We start from the raw sequence: 19,621 nt of genomic DNA, 5'->3' as shown, positions 1-19,621 counted from the left end.
CACCCCCAACCCTTTTTTTTTTTTTAAAGTGGGAATCACCCAAAAAGCTGCTCCAGCAGCTCCAGGTCCATTCCCAGGTCATGGATGTCACATCCTTGATCCCAACCTTGGGATTCTTCCTCTTCCTGCTTTTCCTTGGATGCAGAGTCCTCCCTGCCTGTGCTGGCAGGCCCAGCACCCCAATCCCAATCCTGTTCCAAATCCCAACCCTGTTCTCAATCCCATTCTCATTCCCAAACTCAATCCCATTCCAAATCCTGTTTCCAATCCCATTCCCATTCTCAATCCCATTCCCAACCCCACTCCCATTCTCAATCCTATTTGCAAACCCAATCCCAGTCTCATTCCCAACCCCATTTCCCATCCCAGTCCCCTTTCCGTTCCAAATCCTGTTTCCAATCCCATCCCCATCCCATTCTCATTCTCAATCCCATTCCCATCCCATTCCCAATCCTGTTCCTGATCCCACTCCCATTGTCAATCCCACTCCCATTCCCAATCCCATTCCTATTCCCATGCTCCAGCCCGCCCTCCTCAGGCACCAAATCAGGAATTTTCGGGTCCCTTTTCCACAGCCCCACCCCAGTTTGGGATGTTCCCCCTCCCAGTAGGGTGAGCTGGGACCAGTTCCTGTTCCCATTCCTTCCAACCCCATCCAATCCCATTTCCATGCTCTTATTCCCATCCTGCCCCAGCTCCACATCCCTGCTCCCATCCTGCCCCATCCCCACATTCCCATCCCCACCATATCCTATTCCCACTCTCCCATCCCTATCCCACCCCATATTCCCACCCTCCCATCCCCATTCCCACTCTCCCATCCCAATCCCATCCCCATTCCCACTCTCCCATCCCATTCCCCCATTCTCAATCCCATTCTCATCCCCTCGGGGCAGTGCAACTGTTTTATTGCCAAACCACACAGACCCCTCACCCCAAACCACACAGACCCCTCACCCCAAACCACACAGACCCCTCACCCCAAACCACACAAACCCCTCACCCCAAACCACACAGACCCCTCACCCCAAACCACACAGACCCCTCACCCCAAACCACACAGACCCCTCACCCCAAACCACACAGACCCCTCACCCCAAACCACACAAACCCCTCACCCCAAACCACACAGACCCCTCACCCCAAACCACACAGACCCCTCACCCCAAACCACACAAACCCCTCACCCCGACCCTCCTGCCCCATTTTCGGGGTCCCACCGGGATATTTTGGGATATTCCCCAGGATATTTTTGAGGTATTTTTGGGTTATTCCCTGGGATATTTTTGGGACACTCTTATTTCTGGGATACTCCCAGGATATTTTGGGGACCTGCCCCGAGGTATTTTGGGTATATTCCCTGGGATATTTTTTGGGGCACTCCTGGGATATTTTGGGGGCTCTCCTGGGATATTTTGGGGGCTCTCCCCAAGGTATTTTTGGGATATTCCCTGGGATCTTTTCGGGACACTCCCTGGGATATTTTGGGGGCTCTTCCGGGTATTTTTGGCACACTCCCGGGATTTTCTGGGGACTCTCCCGGGGTAATTTTGGGGCTCTCCCCGAGGCATTTTTGGGCTATTCCCTGGGATATTTTCAGGGCTCTCCCCGGGGTATTTTTTGCTTCTCCCAGGTTATTTTTGGGGCTCTCCCAGGTTATTTTGGGGCCTCTCCAGGGTATTTTGGGGGGCCCTCAGCGCTCAGAACTCGTGTGTGTAGAAGACATCCACGTTGCCCTGGCGGTCCAGCGGCAGCGCGGTGCCCACGCTCCGGGCCCCCAGCCGGGCTCCTCCAAGCGCCGAGGACCGTTTGAGCTTCAAGAGGCTGAACCGCGAGAAAACCCCACCCGGAGCCTCGTCCCGAGCCTGCGACAGCACCTGGATGAACCCTGCGACAGCGGGGACAGCGGGGACACCGTGAGGAGGTCACGGGGACCCTAAAAATGATCCCAAATCCCTTTTTTCCCCTCCCCGGTGCTGAACTCACCGTCCCGCAGGCGCTCCCAGCTGTTCCACACCGAGCCCACGCAGACGATGGGCAGCCCCAGGTCACCCAGGAACAGGCTCTGGCAGCGTGGGGACAGTGAGGAGGGGACAGTGGCACTGGGGACACTCAGGAGGGGGGACAGTGACACTGGGGACAGTGAGGAGGGGACAGTGGCACTGGGGACACTCAGGAGGGGGGACAGTGACACTGGGGACAGTGAGGAGGGGACAGTGGCACTGGGGACACTCAGGAGGGGGGACAGTGGCACTAGGGACACTGAGGATGGGGAGAGTGGAACTGGGGACAGTCAGGATGGGGACAATGGTACCTGGGGACACTGAGCATGGGTGACAATGACAGCTGGGACACTGAGCATGGGGACAGTGGAACTGGGGACACTCAGGGTGGGACAGTGGCACCGAGGACACTCGGGAGGGGACAGTGGCATCAGAGACACTGAGGATAGGGACAGTGGAACTGGGGACACTTGGGAGGGGACAATGGCACCAGGGACACTCAGGAGGGGACAGTAGCACTGGGGACACTGAGGAGGGGACAGTGGCAGTGGGGACACTCCAGGTGGGACAGTGGCACTGAGGACACTTGGGAGGGGACAGTGGCACCAGGGACACTGAGGAGAGTGACAATGACACCCGGGGACACCGAGCATGGGGACAGTAGCACTGGGGATGCTCAGGAGGGGACAATGGCACTGAGAACATTCAGGAGGGGACAGTGGCACTGGGAACACTCGGGAGGGGACAGTGGCACTGAGGACACTCAGGAGGTGACAATGGCACTGGGGACACTCGGGAGGGGACAGTGGCACTGAGGATACTCAGGAGGTGACAGTGGCACTGAGGATACTCAGGATGGGGGACAATAGCACTGGGGACATTTGGGAGGGGACAATGGCACCCGGGGACACTCGGGAGGGGACAATAGTTCTAGAGACACTCAGGACGTTGACAATGGCACCGGGGACACTCAGGATGGGGACAGTGGCATGGAGGACACTCAGGAGGTGACAGTGGCACTCAGGAGGGGACAGTGGGACTCAAGAGGGGACAGTGGCACTCAGGAGGGGACAGTGGCACCCGGGGACACTCAGGAGGTGACAGTGGCACTCAGGAGGGGACAGTGGCACCTGGGGACACTCAGGAGGTGACAGTGGCACTCAGGAGGGGACAGTGGCACTCAGGAGGGGACAGTGGCACCCGGGGACACTCAGGAGGTGACAGTGGCACTCAGGAGGGGACAGTGGCACCCCCCGATGAGGTGTGGCCCTCAGGACAGGCTTTACCTGGTGGATTTTGGGCAGCACGGCCACCACGTGACGAGCCAGCACCTGCCCGGCCTTGGTGAAGAGGTGGCAGCACAGGGGGTCACCGAGGGTGGCACCTGAGGGTGGCACGGGGACATGTGGGGACATCCAGGGATGAGGGACACCCTGCTGTCCCCACTCTGAGGGTGTCACCAGCCCAGGGGGTGGCACCGGGGTGTCCCCACCCCAAGGAGGGCACAGGGCAGAGAGCAGGGAGTGGCACCGGCAGGGACAAAGGGTGACAAGCAGGGGACAGGGACAAACAGGACAAGGACAAACGGGACAAAAGGATGACAGGGACAAACAGGGGACAGGGACAAAGGAGGACAAGGGCAAATGGGACAGGGACAAACAAGTGACAGGGACAAACCGGGGACAGGGACAATCAGGGGACAGGGACAAAAGGGTGACAAGGACAACAATGACAAGGACAAACAGGAGATAGGAACAAGGGGGACAGGGACACACAGGTGACAGGGACAAATGGGATAGGGACAAACGGGACAGGGACAAAGGAGTGACAAGGACAATGGGGACAAGGACAAACGAGACAGGCACAAACAGGTGACAAGGACAGGGCCAAGGGTGACAGGGCCGTCCCTACCCTCAGCCAGTTTCTGGCAGAATCCGGCGAATTTGGATTTCTCGAAGGTTCGGTACAGGTGGGTCAGGAGCCCCATCCTGTCTGAGATCTGGGGGGTCAGGGCAGCTTTGGGGACCCTCCTGGGCACCCCGAGGTGCTGGGGTGGAGCTGGGACTGTCCCCGAGCCCCCCAGGACCCCAAAATACTGCCCTGAGCCCCCCAGGACTACAAAATATGACCCTGAGCCACCCAGGACCCCAAAACATCTCCCAGAGCCCCCCAGGACCCCAAAACACCATCCTGAGCCCTCCCAGGATCCCAAAATATGACCCTGAGCCCCCCAGGACCCCAACCCCCCCTAGACCCATCCCAAACCCCAATACACATTCCAAAGCCCTTTCAGTATCCATCCCAAACTCTCTCCAGACCCCCAAAACCCATCCCGAACCCTCTCCAGAACCCCAATACTCATCCCAGAGCTCCTTCAGAACCCTGATACTCATCCTAAACCCCCTCCAGAACCTTAACACTGACCCCAAAACCCCTCCAGGACCCCAAAACCCCTCCAGGATCCCAACACTCATCCCAGAGCCCCTCCAGAACCCTGATATCCATCCCAAACCCCCTCCAGGACCCCTGATAGCCATCCCAAACCCCCTCCAGGACCATGATACCCATCCCAAACCCCCTCCAAGACCCCTGATAGCCATCCCAAACCCCCTCCAAGACCCCTGATAGCCATCCCAAACCCCCTCCAGGACCATGATACCCATCCCAAACCCCCTCCAGGACCCCAAAACCCACCCCAAACCCCCTCATCCCCCCTCCATCACCTGGAAGTAGTCGAACATGGCCTGCCGGACGTACCCCACGTCGTGGGGCGGCACCTCCAGGTTGTCCATGCTGTCAAACACCATCTTCACAGCCCGGTGGGCGATCCAGTAGGCTGAGGGGGGTCAGCACCGGGGTCACCCCCTGCCCGGGACCCCCCTGGGGACATCCCTGGGGACACCCCGGAGCCTCACCGGAGCCCTCGTCCCCCATCATGTGTCCCCAGCCGCCGCAGCCCGTCTCGGAGCCGTCGGGGTTGATGAGTTTGCAGTTGGAGCCCGTGCCCGAGATCAGCACGATGCCACCTGCGGGGACGGGGACAGGGACACCGCGGGGTCACCGGGGGTGGCACCGCACACGGGATTGTCACCCGTGGTGGTTGGGGATGGGAGAGTGGGATGGGGATGGAGAGTGGAAATGGGAGAGGGGGATAGAGATGGAGAGTGGGATGGGGATGTAGGAATGGGGCAGGATAGGGTATGGGGAAGTGGGAATGGGGATGGGAGAATGGGAATGGGGATGAGAATGGGGATGGGATGGAAATGGGGATGGAGATGGGAATGTGAATGGGGATGGGAGAGTGGGAATGAGGTGGGGAGAGGGAGTGGGAATGAGGTGGGATGAGAGAGTGGGAATGGGGATGGGAATGTGGCAGGACGGATGGGAGAGTGGGAATAGGAGAGGATGGGAATGGAGGGAGAGGATGGGGCAGGAATGGGAATAGAGGAGTGGGAATGGGACAGAGGGAATGGGGCAGGATGAGGATGGGAATGTGGGGTTGGAGCAGCATGGGACCAGGAATGTGGGGACAGGACATTGAGCTGGGTTGGGGACACGGAGCTGGGTTTGGGGACATGGAGCTGGGTTTGGGGACACAGAGCTGGGCTGGGGACATTGAGTTGGGTTGGGGACACAGAGCTGGGTTGGGGACATTGAGTTGGGTTGGGGACACAGAGCTGGGCTGGGGACATTGAGTTGGGTTGGGGACATGGAGCTGGGCTGGGGACACAGAGCTGGGTTGGGGACACGGAGCTGGGTTGGGGACATGGAGCTGGGCTGGGGACACGGAGCTGGGTTGGGGACATGGAGCTGGGTTGGGGACACGGAGCTGGGTTGGGGACACAGAGCTGGGCTGGGGACACAGAGCTGGGTTGGGGACACGGAGCTGGGTTGGGGACATGGAGCTGGGCTGGGGACACGGAGCTGGGTTGGGGACATGGAGCTGGGTTGGGGACACGGAGCTGGGTTGGGGACACAGAGCTGGGCTGGGGACACAGAGCTGGGTTGGGGACACGGAGCTGGGTTGGGGACATGGAGCTGGGTGTGCAGCTGGGTTGGAGACACGGATCTGGCCGGGGACAGGGACGTGCAGCCCCCACCGTGGTCGGTGGCCGTGGCCATGGCCCCCATGGCGTCGGTGGTGATGAAGTAGCTCTGGCTCAGGTGAGGGAAGCGCCGCTGCAGCTCCTCCCTCATCTTCCCCACGGCGTCCTGCTGGTCCCCTCCGCTGAGGGACAGCCCCTGTGACACACCCAGCGTCCCTGTCACCCCTGTGGTGGCCCTGGGGGTGGTGACAGGGGGCTTGGGGACAGTTTGGGGACAGTTTGGGGACAGGGCTCACCAGGGAGCGCAGTGGCACTTGTGGGTCAGCGCCCGCCTTGCTCTTGGCCTCGCTGACCATGCGCTCGATCCTCTCCAGGCACTTGTCGGAGCCGATGAGCTGGGACAGGGCAGGGGACACCCTGAGGTCACCCTGACACCGCCCCGGGGGGACCATATGGGGGTTTGGGGTACCCTGAGGCCACCCCAGGCATCCCATGTGGGGTTTGGGGTACCCTGAGATCACCCCGGGGGTCCCACATGGATTTTTGGATGAGGGGACAGGATGGAGCCCTGAGGCTCCATCCCAAACCCGTGTCCCCAAACCCAGCTCCGTGTCCCCAAGCCCAGCTTTGTGTCCCCACCTCAGCTCAATGTCCCCAGCCCAGCTCCATGTCCCCAACCCAGTCAATGTCCCCAACCCAGCTCCGTGTCCCCAGCCCAGCTCCATGTCCCCAGCCCAGCTCCATGTCCCCAAACCCAGCTCCATGTCCCCAACCCAGTCAATGTCCCCAAGCCCAGCTCTGTGTCCCCAACCCAGCTCCACACCCAGCTCCACATCCCAAACCCAGCTCTGTCCCCCAACCCCGTGTCCCATGTCCTGCCCCCGTGTCCCTATGTCCTGTCCCATGTCCCCATGTCCTGTCCCATGTCCCCATGTCCTGTCCCATGTCCCGCCCACGTTGGGGACAGGGCTGTCCCCAGCTCACCCAGTGGTTGGTGCAGGGTCCCTCGGCCTCGGCCAGGATTTGGCCATCCCCGGACACCAACACCACCCTGGAGTGTGTGCCCCCTCTGCCGAGAGAGGGGTGGGGACACTGCCACGGCCACCCCACTGTCCCCTGTCCCACCCAGTGGGGACACCGCCAGGGCCACCCCATTGTCCCACCGAGTGGGGACACTCCCAGTGCCACCTCATTGTCCCCTACACAGTGGGGACACTCCCAGTGCGACCCCACTGTCCCCCCGTGCAGGGACACTGCCAGTGCCACCCCAATGTCCCCTACCCAGTGCTGACACTCCTAGTGCCACCCCACTGTCCCACCGAGTGGGGACACTCCCAATGCCACCCCACTGTCCCCTGTCCCACCCAATGGGGACACTCCCAGCGCCACCCCACTGTCCCCTGTCCCACCCAGCGGGGACACTCCCAATGCCACCCCACTGTCCCCTGTCCCACCCAGCGGGGACACTCCCAGCGCCACCCCACTGTCCCCTGTCCCACCCAATGGGGACACTCCCAGCGCCACCCCACTGTCCCACCCAATGGGGACACTCCCAGCGCCACCCCACTGTCCCCTGTCCCACCCAATGGGGACACTCCCAGCGCCACCCCACTGTCCCCTGTCCCACCCAGCGGGGACACTCCCAGCGCCACCCCACTGTCCCCTGTCCCACCCAATGGGGACACTCCCAGCGCCACCCCACTGTCCCCTGTCTCACCCAGCGGGGACACCGCTCGGAGGGACCCCCGGGACCCCCCCGGGATGGGGATCAGGGATTTGGGGTTGGGGGGGTCCCCCGGAGCTCCCCCCGCCCCCGGCGCCCCCCTCACCCCTCCACGCCTCCGAACAGCGACGCCATGGCCGCCTCTGGCCCCGCCCCCCGCGCCCGGACACGCCCCGGGGCGGGGGACACGCCAGTGGCCACGCCCATCTCCATTTATGGATTATGACCACGCCTATTACGAGCCACTTCCGCATGGACACGCCCTTTAGGCGTGGCCCCGCCCATAGACACGCCCACCAACATATATGGTTTTTAGAATGAAATTACCGTTATTGACCACGCCCCCGTGTTGGCTCCGCCCCCACATTGGCTCCGCCCCCGCCCGCCCCGGGTCCCCCTGTCCCCTCCCTGTCCCCTCCCGGGGCTCACGGGGCACTGGGTGGACACGTCAGCACCAGCGTGTGAGGCCCAGAGTGGGAGAAATCCCCTAAATCCCCCCGTACCCATCCGTGATAAATCCCCCAAATCTCCTGTACCCACCCGTGACAAATCCCCCAAATCCCCAAAACCCACCTGTGATAAATCCCCCAAATCCTCCTGTACACCTGTGATAAATCCTCCAAATCCCCCATTCCCACCCGTGACAAATCCCCCAAAACTCACCTTTGAGAAATCCCCCAAATCCCCCCTTGTACCCACCCATGTCACAGCCCCACGCCCCTACAAATGACAAATCCCACAAATCCCCAAACCCACCTGTGACAAATCCCCCAAATCCCCCAAAACTCACCTGTGACAAATCCCCCAAATCCCCCTGTACCCACCCAAAACAAATTCCCCAAATCCTCCATTCCCACCCATGATGAATCCCCCAAAAAACCCCTCACACTCCCCCTCCCACAATCCCCTGAACAAAGGGGGTCCCCCTGTCCCCCCCACTCCAGGGACGTGTCCCTGGGCCTGCAGCCACCGTGTCACCCGTGTCCCCTGTGTCCCCTCCCACCACTGTCCCCCCCCAGCAGCTGCAGGACCCCCCCGTGCCCGGGGGCAGAGAGGTCACACCTGAGCCCCTGCAGGGGACAGAGCTCGGCAGGGGACAGAGGTGACACTGATGGCAGGAGGTGACAGCTCACTGTGGGGGACAGAGGTGACAGTGATGGCAGGAGGTGACAGCCAGAGCTGGGCCCGCCCTGGGGACAGGGAGGGAGGGACAGATGGAGGGAGAGGGGAGGGGGGAGATGGAAGGAGAGGAAAACGAGGGAGAGAGGGATGGATGGATGATGGATGGATGGATGGATGGATGGATGGATGGATGGATGGAGGGATGGATGGATGGATGGATGATGGATGGAGGGATGGATGGATGGATGGATGGATGATGGATGGATGGATGATGGATGGATAGATGGATGGATGGATGGATGGATGGATGGATGGATGGATGGATGGATGGAGGGATGGATGGATGGATGGATGATGGATGGATGGATGGATGGACAAATGGACTCTGGGAGTGGCACAGACAGCACCCACCTCACAACTGGGATCTCTGGGGTTCCGAAGCCGCGGGAAGGTCACTGGACACAGGGAAGGACACACGGACAGGCCCCATTCCCTGCATCCCCTGTCCCTCCTGGCCCGTCCCTTGTCCCGGTACTGGGGGCAGGGATGTGATGATGTGATGGTGGATTGATAGATGATGGATGGACGATGGATGCAGGGATGGACGGATCCATGGATGGACAGACAGACAGAAGGATGTCTGGGCACACCAGAATGGAAAGAAAAGGTGACAAGGCAGGACAGGCAGGATGAGGAGCAGTGACAGCTGTCCCCAGCTGGGGACAATGGCACAGAGACCACAGGAGGGGACAGGTGGCCCAGCATGGGCTGGAGCTCCTTCCCACCTGGCAGCACCGGCCAGGCCACCCCAAATCCCAAATCCCACATTCCAAATCCCAAATCCCAAATCCCACATCCCACACCTGGCACGGCCACATGGCCACTGCCAGGGCTGCTGGGACACTGGGACAGGGACACACCTGGGACAGGGACAGGGATGGTGACACTGCCATCCCAGGACAGGGATGGCCTCCTCCCAGCCCTTCAGTGGGGGGTGACAGTGACCCCCGGGGCTGGGGACACTCCTTGTCCTGTGTCACCTCTTCCTGGGGACTGTCACCACTCCTTGTCCTGTGTCACCTCCTGGGGACAGTCACCGCCCCTCCCCGGCCCTGGACACCGCCGGGATCATCCCGAATTTCCAGCCCGGGGGTCCCGGGGAGGCGGCGGCAGGGGAAGGGTTAAAGCCCGGAGCGTGCGGCCCCCCCTGAGCCCCCCGTGCCCTCATTAACTCCTGGTGGCACCAGCCAGTCTGGGGACAGCGGGGACAGCGGGGACAGCGGGGGGGACAAGGGGACAGCGCCCGCCGCCTTTTGTCTCACTCAACTTGTGCCAAAGTTGGAGCGGAGCGCGGAGCCGCCGGTGAGTCCGCGGTGTCCCCACGAGGGTTGGGGACAGCGCTGTCCCCGCTGCCACCCGCTCGGGGACAAACACGGGAGAGTCCCCGCGGTGTCCCCTGGATGTGTCCCCAACCCGGCGGAGGTGGGGACCGGCGGGATGGGAGGCGCGGGGTAAGACACGGAGGGTTTGGGGGGAACAGGGAGCGAATCCCAGGCCGGGAAGGGGGTGCGGGATTTGGGGGTGCGGGATTTGGGGGTGCGGGATTTGGGGGTGCAGGATTTGGGGGTGCGGGATTTGGGGGTGCGGGATTTGGGGGCGCTCCAAGGACACCCCGACCCCACCCCGGGAATTCCCAGGTGGATCCATCCCCAGAGCTGGTAACGGAGGGAGAGCGAGGGCAGCGGGATGGAGAGGGGACGTGGGCGCGAGGAGACCCCAAACCAGGGATGAGCCCCCCAAATCAGGAATGAGATCCCCCAAATCCGGGCTGAGACCCCCAACTCTCAGCCGAGACCCCCAAATCCAGGCTGAGACACCCAAATCTGGGCTGAACACCCTAAACCCAGACCGAGCCCCCCAAATCCATGTTGGGACCCCTAAATCTGCACTGAGCCCCCCAAATCCAGGCTGAGCCCCCCAAATCCGGGCTGAGACCCCTCCCTTATCCCGGGCTCAGCCCCTCTCCATCCGTGGAACATCCCCTGGGACCGCGGCAGATCCGGCTGGGAAAGGAGGGAAGGGAAGAAGGCCCAGCCACGAACGGCTCTGTTCCATGTGGGAATGCGGATTTTGGGGGATTTGGAGGGGCTGGGTTGAATTTTGGGGTCTGGATCCACCCCGATGATGCTGAGGTGGGGTTGGAGCGGCACCAGGAACATCCCGGCCGGAGGAGGAGGATGGTGAGCGGAGAAACGGGAACGGGGCGGTGGTGGGGTGGGGTGGGGTGGGGCGGGTGGCTGCTCCATGGCCAGGCGGCCGTTGGGGTTGGATTTGGGGTGCCCATCCTGAGTGGATAATCCCGTTCCCATCCCGAGTGGATGATCCCATCCCCATCCTAAATGGATGATCCCGTCCCCATCCCCAGCAGATGATCCCGTTCCCATCCCTAGCGGATGATCCCATTCCTGTCCCCATCCAGAAGGGATGATCCTGTTCCCATCTCCATCCCAAACGGATGATCTCGTCCCCATCCCGAGCAGATGATCCCACACCCATCCCCATCCTGATGATCCTACACCCATCCCAAGCAGATGATTCCACACCCGTCCCCATCCCAAATGGATGATCCTGTCTCCATCCTGAGTGGATGATCCTGTCTCCATCCCGAGTGGATGATCCCACAACTGTCCCCATCCTTAATGGATGATCCCAAACCCATCCCAAATGGATAATTCCACACCCATCCCCATCCTGATGATCCCATCCCTGCCCCAAATGGATGATCCCACACCTGGATGTCCCCATCCTGGCATGGTGGCACTGGAGCTGTGGCAGTGTCCCAGGTGCTCCAGCGCCACACGGGGTCACATCCCTGCCACCAGTACTGGGACAAGGGACGGGCCAGGAGGGACAGGGGATGCGGGGAATGGGGCCTGTCCGTGTGTCCTTCCCTGTGTCCAGTGACCTTCCCGTGGCTTCGGAACTCCAGAGATCCCAGTTGTGAGGTGGGTGCTGTCTGTGCCACTCCCAGAGTCTGTCCCTCTGTCTGTTTGTCCATTTGTCCATTTGTCCGTCCATCCATCATCCCTCCATCCATCCCTCCATCCATCCATCCATCATCATCATCCATCATCCATCCATCCATCCATCCATCCTCCATCCATCCATCCATCCATCATTCATCCATCCATCCATCCATCCATCCATCCATCCATCCATCCTCCATCCATCCATCCATCCATCATTCATCCATCCATCCATCCCTCCATCCATCCATCCATCCATCCATCATCCATCATCCATCCCTCCATCCATCCATCCATCCATCCATCCATCCTCCATCCATCCATCCATCCATCCATCCATCCATCCATCCATCCTCCATCCATCCATCCATCCCTCCATCCATCCATCCATCCATCCTCCATCCATCCATCCCTCCATCCATCCATCCATCCATCCATCCATCCTCCATCCATCCATCCCTCCATCCATCCATCCCTCCATCCATCCTCCATCCATCCATCCTCCATCCATCCATCCTCCATCCATCCATCCCTCCATCCATCCATCATCCATCCTCCATCCATCCCTCATCCATCCATCCATCCATCCATCCATCCATCCATCCATCCATCCATCCTCCATCCATCCATCCCTCCATCCATCCATCCTCCATCCATCCCTCCATCCCTCCATCCATCCCTCATCCATCATCCATCCATCCATCCATCCATCCTCCATCCATCCATCCCTCCATCCATCCATCCATCCATCCATCCATCCATCCATCCATCCATCATCCATCCATCCATCCCTCATCCATCATCCATCCATCCATCCCTCCATCCATCCATCCATCCATCCATCCATCCATCCATCCATCCATCCATCATCCATCCATCCATCCATCATCCATCCCTCCATCCATCCATCCCTCCATCATCCAGGGATGGCGGGCAGGGAGGTGACAGCTCTGTGCCCTGGGGACATCGATGGCTCTGGCCTGTCCCGGGTGCTGTCACATATTTGTCACGGAGCAGCCTCGGCTCTGAGGACTGGGGACGAGCACCGGGATGTCACTGTGGCCTTTCCGTCTGGGAATGTCACCTGTGTGGTCACCAACGGGGCACCCGCCCACGCTGTCCCTGTGCTGGCCGGGGACGGGGACAGGGAATGGGGGTGGAGATGGGGACAGGGACAGGAACCGGGACAGGGAATGGGGACGGGGACAGGGAATAGGGACAGGAACAGGGGATGGAGATGGGGACAGGGAATGGGGATGGGGACAGGGACAGGGACAGGAACAGGGAATGGGGACAGGGACAGGGAATGGGGAAAGGGACAAGGACAGGACAGGGAATAGGGACAGGGAATGGGCACAGGGAATGGGGACAGGGATGGGGACTGGGGACATGGAATGGACACTGGGCTGGGGACAGGACAGGGAAAGGGAATGAGAACAGGGTCAGGGAATGGGGACAGGGAATATCCTGTCCCTGCTGGGATCGGGGCCGCTCCTTTGGGGCAGAGCCCTGATGGGGTCACGGGGGTCACTAATGGGGTCAGAGGGCAGGGACCGGGAGGCGCCGCTCATTAAAGCTGATCGGTGCATCGCTAATTGATATTATCACCGCTAATGAGCGGGGGGGCGGGGGATCCCCCGGAGCCTTCCGGAACAGCCCTGCCCCTCCCACACCCTCCCCGTGCCTCAGTTTCCCCCGCCCCTGCCACACCCTCCCCGTGCCTCAGTTTCCCCCGCCCCTGCCACACCCTCCCCGTGCCTCAGTTTCCCCCGCCCCTGCCACACCCTCCCCGTGCCTCAGTTTCCCCCGCCCCGCCCGTGGGGACACGTGGCGATGTCACCGCCCCGCCCTGTGCCACGTCCCCGTGTGCGGGGGGAGGGGACGGGGAGGTGACAGCGGGCTGTCCCCTGGGGTCACCCTGGGGGAGGCCGCGGTGTCGCACGCCTGACCTACTTCGGGCTGAAAATGAGTTAATGACTCTGAGGAGGAGATTTTCTTCTTCCGCCTCACCGGAGGGATCTGGGGACACGCCGGTGCCACCAACTGCGGCGTCACCCGGGCTGGTGGCGCCAGCCTCAGTGTCACCTGGGGCTGGTGGCATCTCCTCGGTGTCACCTGGGGCTGGTGGCATCTCCTCGGTGTCACCTGGGGCTAGTGGCACCTCCTCGGTATCACCCGGGCTGGTGAAATCTTCTCAGTGTCACCCAGGCTTGGTGACATCTCCTTGGTGTCACCCGGGCTGGTGGCGCCAACCTCAGAGTCATCCGGGCTTAGCGACATGTCGGTGTCACCCACGGCTGGTGGCACCTTCTCAAAGTCACCTGGGGCTGGTGGCATTGCCTTGCCATCTCCCTGGGGCTGGTGGCACCAATCTCAGTGTCACCTGAGCCTGGTGGCACCTCCTCAGAGTCACCTGAGCCTGATGGCACCTCCTCGGTGTCACCTGGGCTGGTGGCATCTCCTCAGTGTCACCGGAGGCTGGTGACATCTTCTCAGTGTCACCCAGGCTGGTGGCATCACCTCGGAGTCACCTGGGCTGGTGGCACCTCCTCGGTGTCACCTGGGCCCGGGGTGACAATGGGACCCCCAAAACCCTGACTGAGGTGACGATGGGACCCCCAAACTCGGCCGGGGTGACAATGGGACCCCCAAACCTGGTTGTGGTGACAATGGGACCCCAAAATCTGGCTGAGGGGACACCTGAAGCCGTGACAAGGGGAGATGTGACCCCCAAACCCCATTGAGGTGACAGTGGGATCCCCAAACCCTCATCGAGGGCTGACAAGACCCCAAAAGCCATCTGGGGTGACAGTGGGACCCCCAAACCCGGCTGAGGGAACCCCAAACCCCCAAATCTCGGCTGAGGGGGATGGGAAGCCCAAAATCCCACCCAAGGGGAAACGGGACCCCTGAATCCCCAGCGAGGGCGAGCGGGGTGTCCTGGAGACCCCAAAAGGGATGGGGAGAGGGGCAGGAGATGGAGCAGGGGATGGGGAGCGCCCCAAAACCAGGGAGCTCCTCCCAGACCCCAAATCCAGGGGTCACCCCGGGTTCTCCCCTAATCCCCAAATCCAGGGGTGACCCCGGGTTCTCCTCCTAAACCCCAAATCCAGGGGTGACCCCGAGTTCTCCCCCATAACCCCAAATCCAGGGGTGACCCCGGGTTCTCCTCCTAATCCCCAAATCCAGGGGTGACCCCGGGTTCTCCCCTAATCCCCAAATCCAGGGGTGACCCCGGGTTCTCCCCTAATCCCCAAATCCAGGGGTGACCCCGGGTTCTCCCCTAATCCCCAAATCCAGGGGTGACCCCGGGTTCTCCTCCCAGACCCCAAATCCAGGGGTGACCCCGGGTTCTCCTCCCAGACCTCAAATCGTTCCCAATCATTCCTGATCGCCCCCCTTTTCCTGATTGATCCTCACCCAATCCTGATCGATCCCCCACCTTCCCTGATCGATCCCCCACCTTTCCTGATCACTCCCCCTTTTCCTGATCGACCTCCCCACCTTTCTTATTTGATCCCCCTTTTCCTGGCTGCTCCCCATCTTTCCTGATCGATCCTCCACCTTTCCCTGTCGATTCCCCACCATTCCTGATCGATGTCCCCACTTTTCCTAATTGATTCCCCCACCTTTCCTGATCAATCCCCCGTTTCCTGGCTGCTCCCCACCATTCCTGACCGCTCCACATCTTTCCTGATGGATCCGCCCCCACCTTTCCTGATCGATCCCCTTTTCCTGCCCGTTCCCCCTTTTCCTGATCGCCCCCCTCATCTTTCCTGATCGATCCCCCCTTTTCCTGATCGATCCCCCCCCCTTTCCTGATCGATCCTCCACCTTTCCTAATTGATTTCCCCACCTTTCCCGCCTGCTCCCCCTTTTCCCGATTCCCCTCCTTTTCCCGGCTGCCGCCCCCCATCATTCCTGATCCCCCCTTTTCCCGGCTGCCGCCCCCCATCATCCCCTCCCTCTCCCCTGTCCCGGGGGTCTCCCGCCCCCCGCCCGCCGTTCCCGCAGCCCCGGGCGGGCCGCTGGTCCCCGGCCGCGGTTCATCCCCGGTTCATGCCCGGTTCATTCACGGTCCGGGGAGCGCGTCAGGGCTGAGCGGAGCTGACAGGAGCGGCTGGGGAGGAGCAGGAGCGGGCAGGGCTGACCGGAGCCTGAACCGCCGCTCCGCACCGAGCCGTGAACGGGGGCGGCGGGCGGGGCACACACGGCTGGCAGCGCCCGGGCCTGCGGGGGTGGGATAATGGGATACTGGGATACTGGGATAATGGGATACTGGGATAATGGGATAATGGGATAGTGGGATACTTAGATAATGGGATAGTGGGATACTGGGATAATGGGATACTGGGATAATGGGATAATGGGATAGTGGGATACTTAGATAATGGGATAGTGGGATACTGGGATAATGGGATAGTGGGATAATGGGATAATGGGATACTGGGATAATGGGTTATTGGGATACTGGGATAATGGGGTCCATGGGATGGAACGGGTGATGCTCAGCTGTCAGCGCCCGGCAGCGCGGCCAGGCCTGTGGGACACAGGAGCGGGATAATGGGATACTGGGATAATGGGATAATGGGATACTGGGATCTATGGGATACCTGGATACTGGGATAGTGGGATACTGGGGTCCATGGGATACTGGGATAATGGGGTCCATGGGATGGAGCCGGTGATGCTCAGCAGTCAGCGCCCGGCAGCGCGGCCAGGCCTGCGGGGTGGGGATGGGAATAGGATACTGGGATAATGGGATACTGGGGTAGTGGGATACTGGGATACTGGGATACTGGGATCCATGGGATACTGGGATCCATGGGATGGAGCAGGTAGTGCTCGGCTGTCAGTGCCCATCAGCACGGCCAGGCGTGCGGGGATGGGGATACTGGGATAATGGGATCTATGGGATACTGGGATATTGGGATGATGGGATACTGGGATAATGGGATCCATGGGATGGAGTGGGAGCGGGTGGGACAGGCTGTCAGTGCCCATCAGCGTGGCCAGGTGTGTGGGGACAGGGAATGGAAATAGGATACTGGGATCTATGGGATACTGGGATCTATGGGATGGAGCGCGGAGGGAATGGGCTGTGTCTGGCTGTCAGTGCCCATCAGCCCGGCCAAGCGTGTGGAGAGAGAGAATGGAACGGGAATGGGATACTGGGATACTGGGATAATGGGATAACGGGATAATGGGATAATGGGATGGGATCCATGGGAGGGAGTGGCAAGGGAGCGGGTGGGGCACGGCTGTCAGCACTGCTCAGCCCGGCCAGGCGTGCGGGGATGGGGAATGGGATAACAGAACACTGGGATAATGGGATACTGAGCTAATGGGAATGGGAATAGGAACGGGATAATGGGATGGATGGGATCCATGGGATGGAACAGGGACAGTGTGGGCTGTGCCCAGCTGTCAGCACTGCTCAGCCCGGCCAGGCGTGCGGGGATGGGGAATGGAGCGGGAATGGGATAATGGGATAATGGGAATAGGAACAGGAATGGGATAATGGGAATGAGGATGGGATAAGGGGATGGATGGGATGGATGGGATCCATGGGATAATGGGATGGGATCCATGGGATGGGATAATGGGATAGGATAATCGGATTGGGATTGGGATGGGAATGGAAATAGGAACAGGGGTGGGAGTGGGAATGGGAACAGTGAGATGGGGAATGTGGGAATGGGGCAAGAACTGTGGCTGTGGGGTGGAAGGAGGGGGAGAAACTCCGGACAGGGGAATGGGAGTGGGATTGGGGACAAATCCCATCCATGGGGATTTATGGATTTGGGGAAAACCCCCTCCAGAAGAATTTGTGGGGAACAGAACCCCATCCATGGGGATTTATGGGATAAAATCCCATCCATGGGAATTTATGGGATAAAATCCCATCCATGAGGATTTGCGGGGCTGGGAATAAAATCCCATCCATGGGGATTTATAGGATTTGAGGGGAAAAAACCCTCCAGAAGGATCTGAGGGGAGGAAAACTCCATCCATGGGGATTTATGGGGCTTGGAAACAAAACCCCACGGATGGGGATTTATGGGATTTATGGGATTTGGGGGGAACAAACCTCCACCCACAAGAACAAACCGAACCCCGGAGATGCCGAAAACATTCCCAAAATTATGGAGGAAACCCCAAACTCCTCCCCGAGGACCCCGAGAAACTTCTGGAAGCTCCAAGCCCGGATCCCTGCGGGGGTTTTGGGGTCGGATTTGGGGCGGGAGGATCTGGGAAAGGGGAGGGGGAAAAAAAAAGGGAAAAAACACGGAATTTGTCACGCCCGGATTGGCCGGAAGCTCCCGGAGGGAACTTCACGGGGTTTTGGGTTTGGGGTGGGAACGGGAAACACGCGGGGGAGGGAAGGAAAAAATCCTAAAAGGAAAAAAAAAAAAAAAAGAAAATAACCCCAAAAATACCCCTAAAATTAGCCCTAATAAAGCTAAAAATAGCCCTAAAATAATCCTAAAAGTAACCCTAAAAACCCCTCTAATAATAACTCTAAACCCCCCTAAAAATAACCCTTAAAAAGCCCTAAAATAACCCTAATAATTCTAGTAATAACCCTAAAAATAGCTCTAAAAATAATCCTAAAAATAAAACGAAAAATAAAACTAAAAATAAGTTTAAAATAACCCCCAAAATAACCCTAAAACCCCCTAAAAATAACCCTTAAAAAGCACTAAAATAACCCTAATAATTCTAATAATAACCCTAAAAACAGCCCTAATGATAACCCTAATGATAACCCTAAAAATAACTCTAAAAATAAAACTAAAATAACCCTAAAAACCCCCCAAAAATAATCCTAAAAACCCCCCCAAAATAATCCTAAAAACCCCCCAAAAATAATCCTAAAAACCCCTAAAAACAACCCAAAAATTAACCCTAAAAATAACCCCAATAATAACCCAGCTGGGAGAGAACAAAAATCCCAAATCGGGGGATGGAGATTTGGGGGGACAGGGAGGGGATGGAGTGAGGAGTGTTTGGGGTTTTTGGGGGTTTTGGGATTTTTGGGGCCCCTGTGGTGCTTGGGGTGCGCCGGGTTTTGGGGTATTCGGGGTTTTGGGGTATTTGGGATATTTGGGGTGTTTGTTTGGGGTTTTTGGGGTGTTTGGGGTGCCCAGGGCCCCTGAGGCTCACAGGGATTTTGGGGTTCCCACCATACCCGGAGTTTTGGGGTCGCCGCTGTACAGCCTCGAGCGGCTCCTGAAAAGGGCAAAAAATAAAAGGAGATTTGTGGGGAAAAGGGGAAAATTGGGGTGGGAAGGACATGGGGACAGGACTGGGGACAAGGGGACACAATGGGGGACAAAGGGACAGGATTGGGGACATGGGGACACAATGGGGAACATGAGGACAGGATTGGGGACAAGGGGACAGGACATGGGGACAGAATGGGGACACAGGGACAGGACACTGGGACAGAACTGGGGACACGAGGACAGGATTGGGGACATGGGGACACAATGGGGACACGAGGACAGGATGGGGACATGGGGACACAATGGGGACACGGGGACAGGATTGGGGACATGGGGACACAATGGGGGACACGGGGACAGGACTGGGGACACGGGGACACAATGGGGGACACGGGGACAGGATGGGGACATGGGGACACAATGGGGGACACGAGGACAGGATTGGGGACATGGGGACACAATGGGGGACACT

General features: G+C 59.6%; 1 protein-coding gene across 1 annotated transcript; it reads right to left on the bottom strand.

The window, feature by feature from the left end:
- Positions 1 to 1,148: 1,148 nt before the first annotated feature.
- Positions 1,149 to 7,920, bottom strand: NAGK (N-acetylglucosamine kinase). The gene is made up of 10 exons (XM_083860909.1): positions 7,879 to 7,920; positions 7,034 to 7,118; positions 6,346 to 6,444; positions 6,104 to 6,245; positions 4,919 to 5,029; positions 4,727 to 4,839; positions 3,915 to 4,002; positions 3,290 to 3,387; positions 1,987 to 2,065; positions 1,149 to 1,888 (listed from the first exon to the last, which is right to left on the bottom strand). Exons 1-10 carry the CDS (start codon positions 7,905 to 7,907, stop codon positions 1,701 to 1,703), a joined length of 1,032 nt encoding a protein of 343 aa, XP_083717035.1. The 5' UTR covers positions 7,908 to 7,920; the 3' UTR covers positions 1,149 to 1,700.
- Positions 7,921 to 19,621: the final 11,701 nt, after the last annotated feature.

The sequence above is a fragment of the Zosterops lateralis genome, assembly GCF_965231275.1.
Source record: "Zosterops lateralis genome assembly, chromosome: 5".
Classification (NCBI taxonomy): Eukaryota; Metazoa; Chordata; class Aves; order Passeriformes; family Zosteropidae; genus Zosterops; species Zosterops lateralis.
The sequence above is the reverse complement of the archived record's forward strand: the minus strand, read 5'-3'. Positions and strand labels throughout refer to the sequence as shown.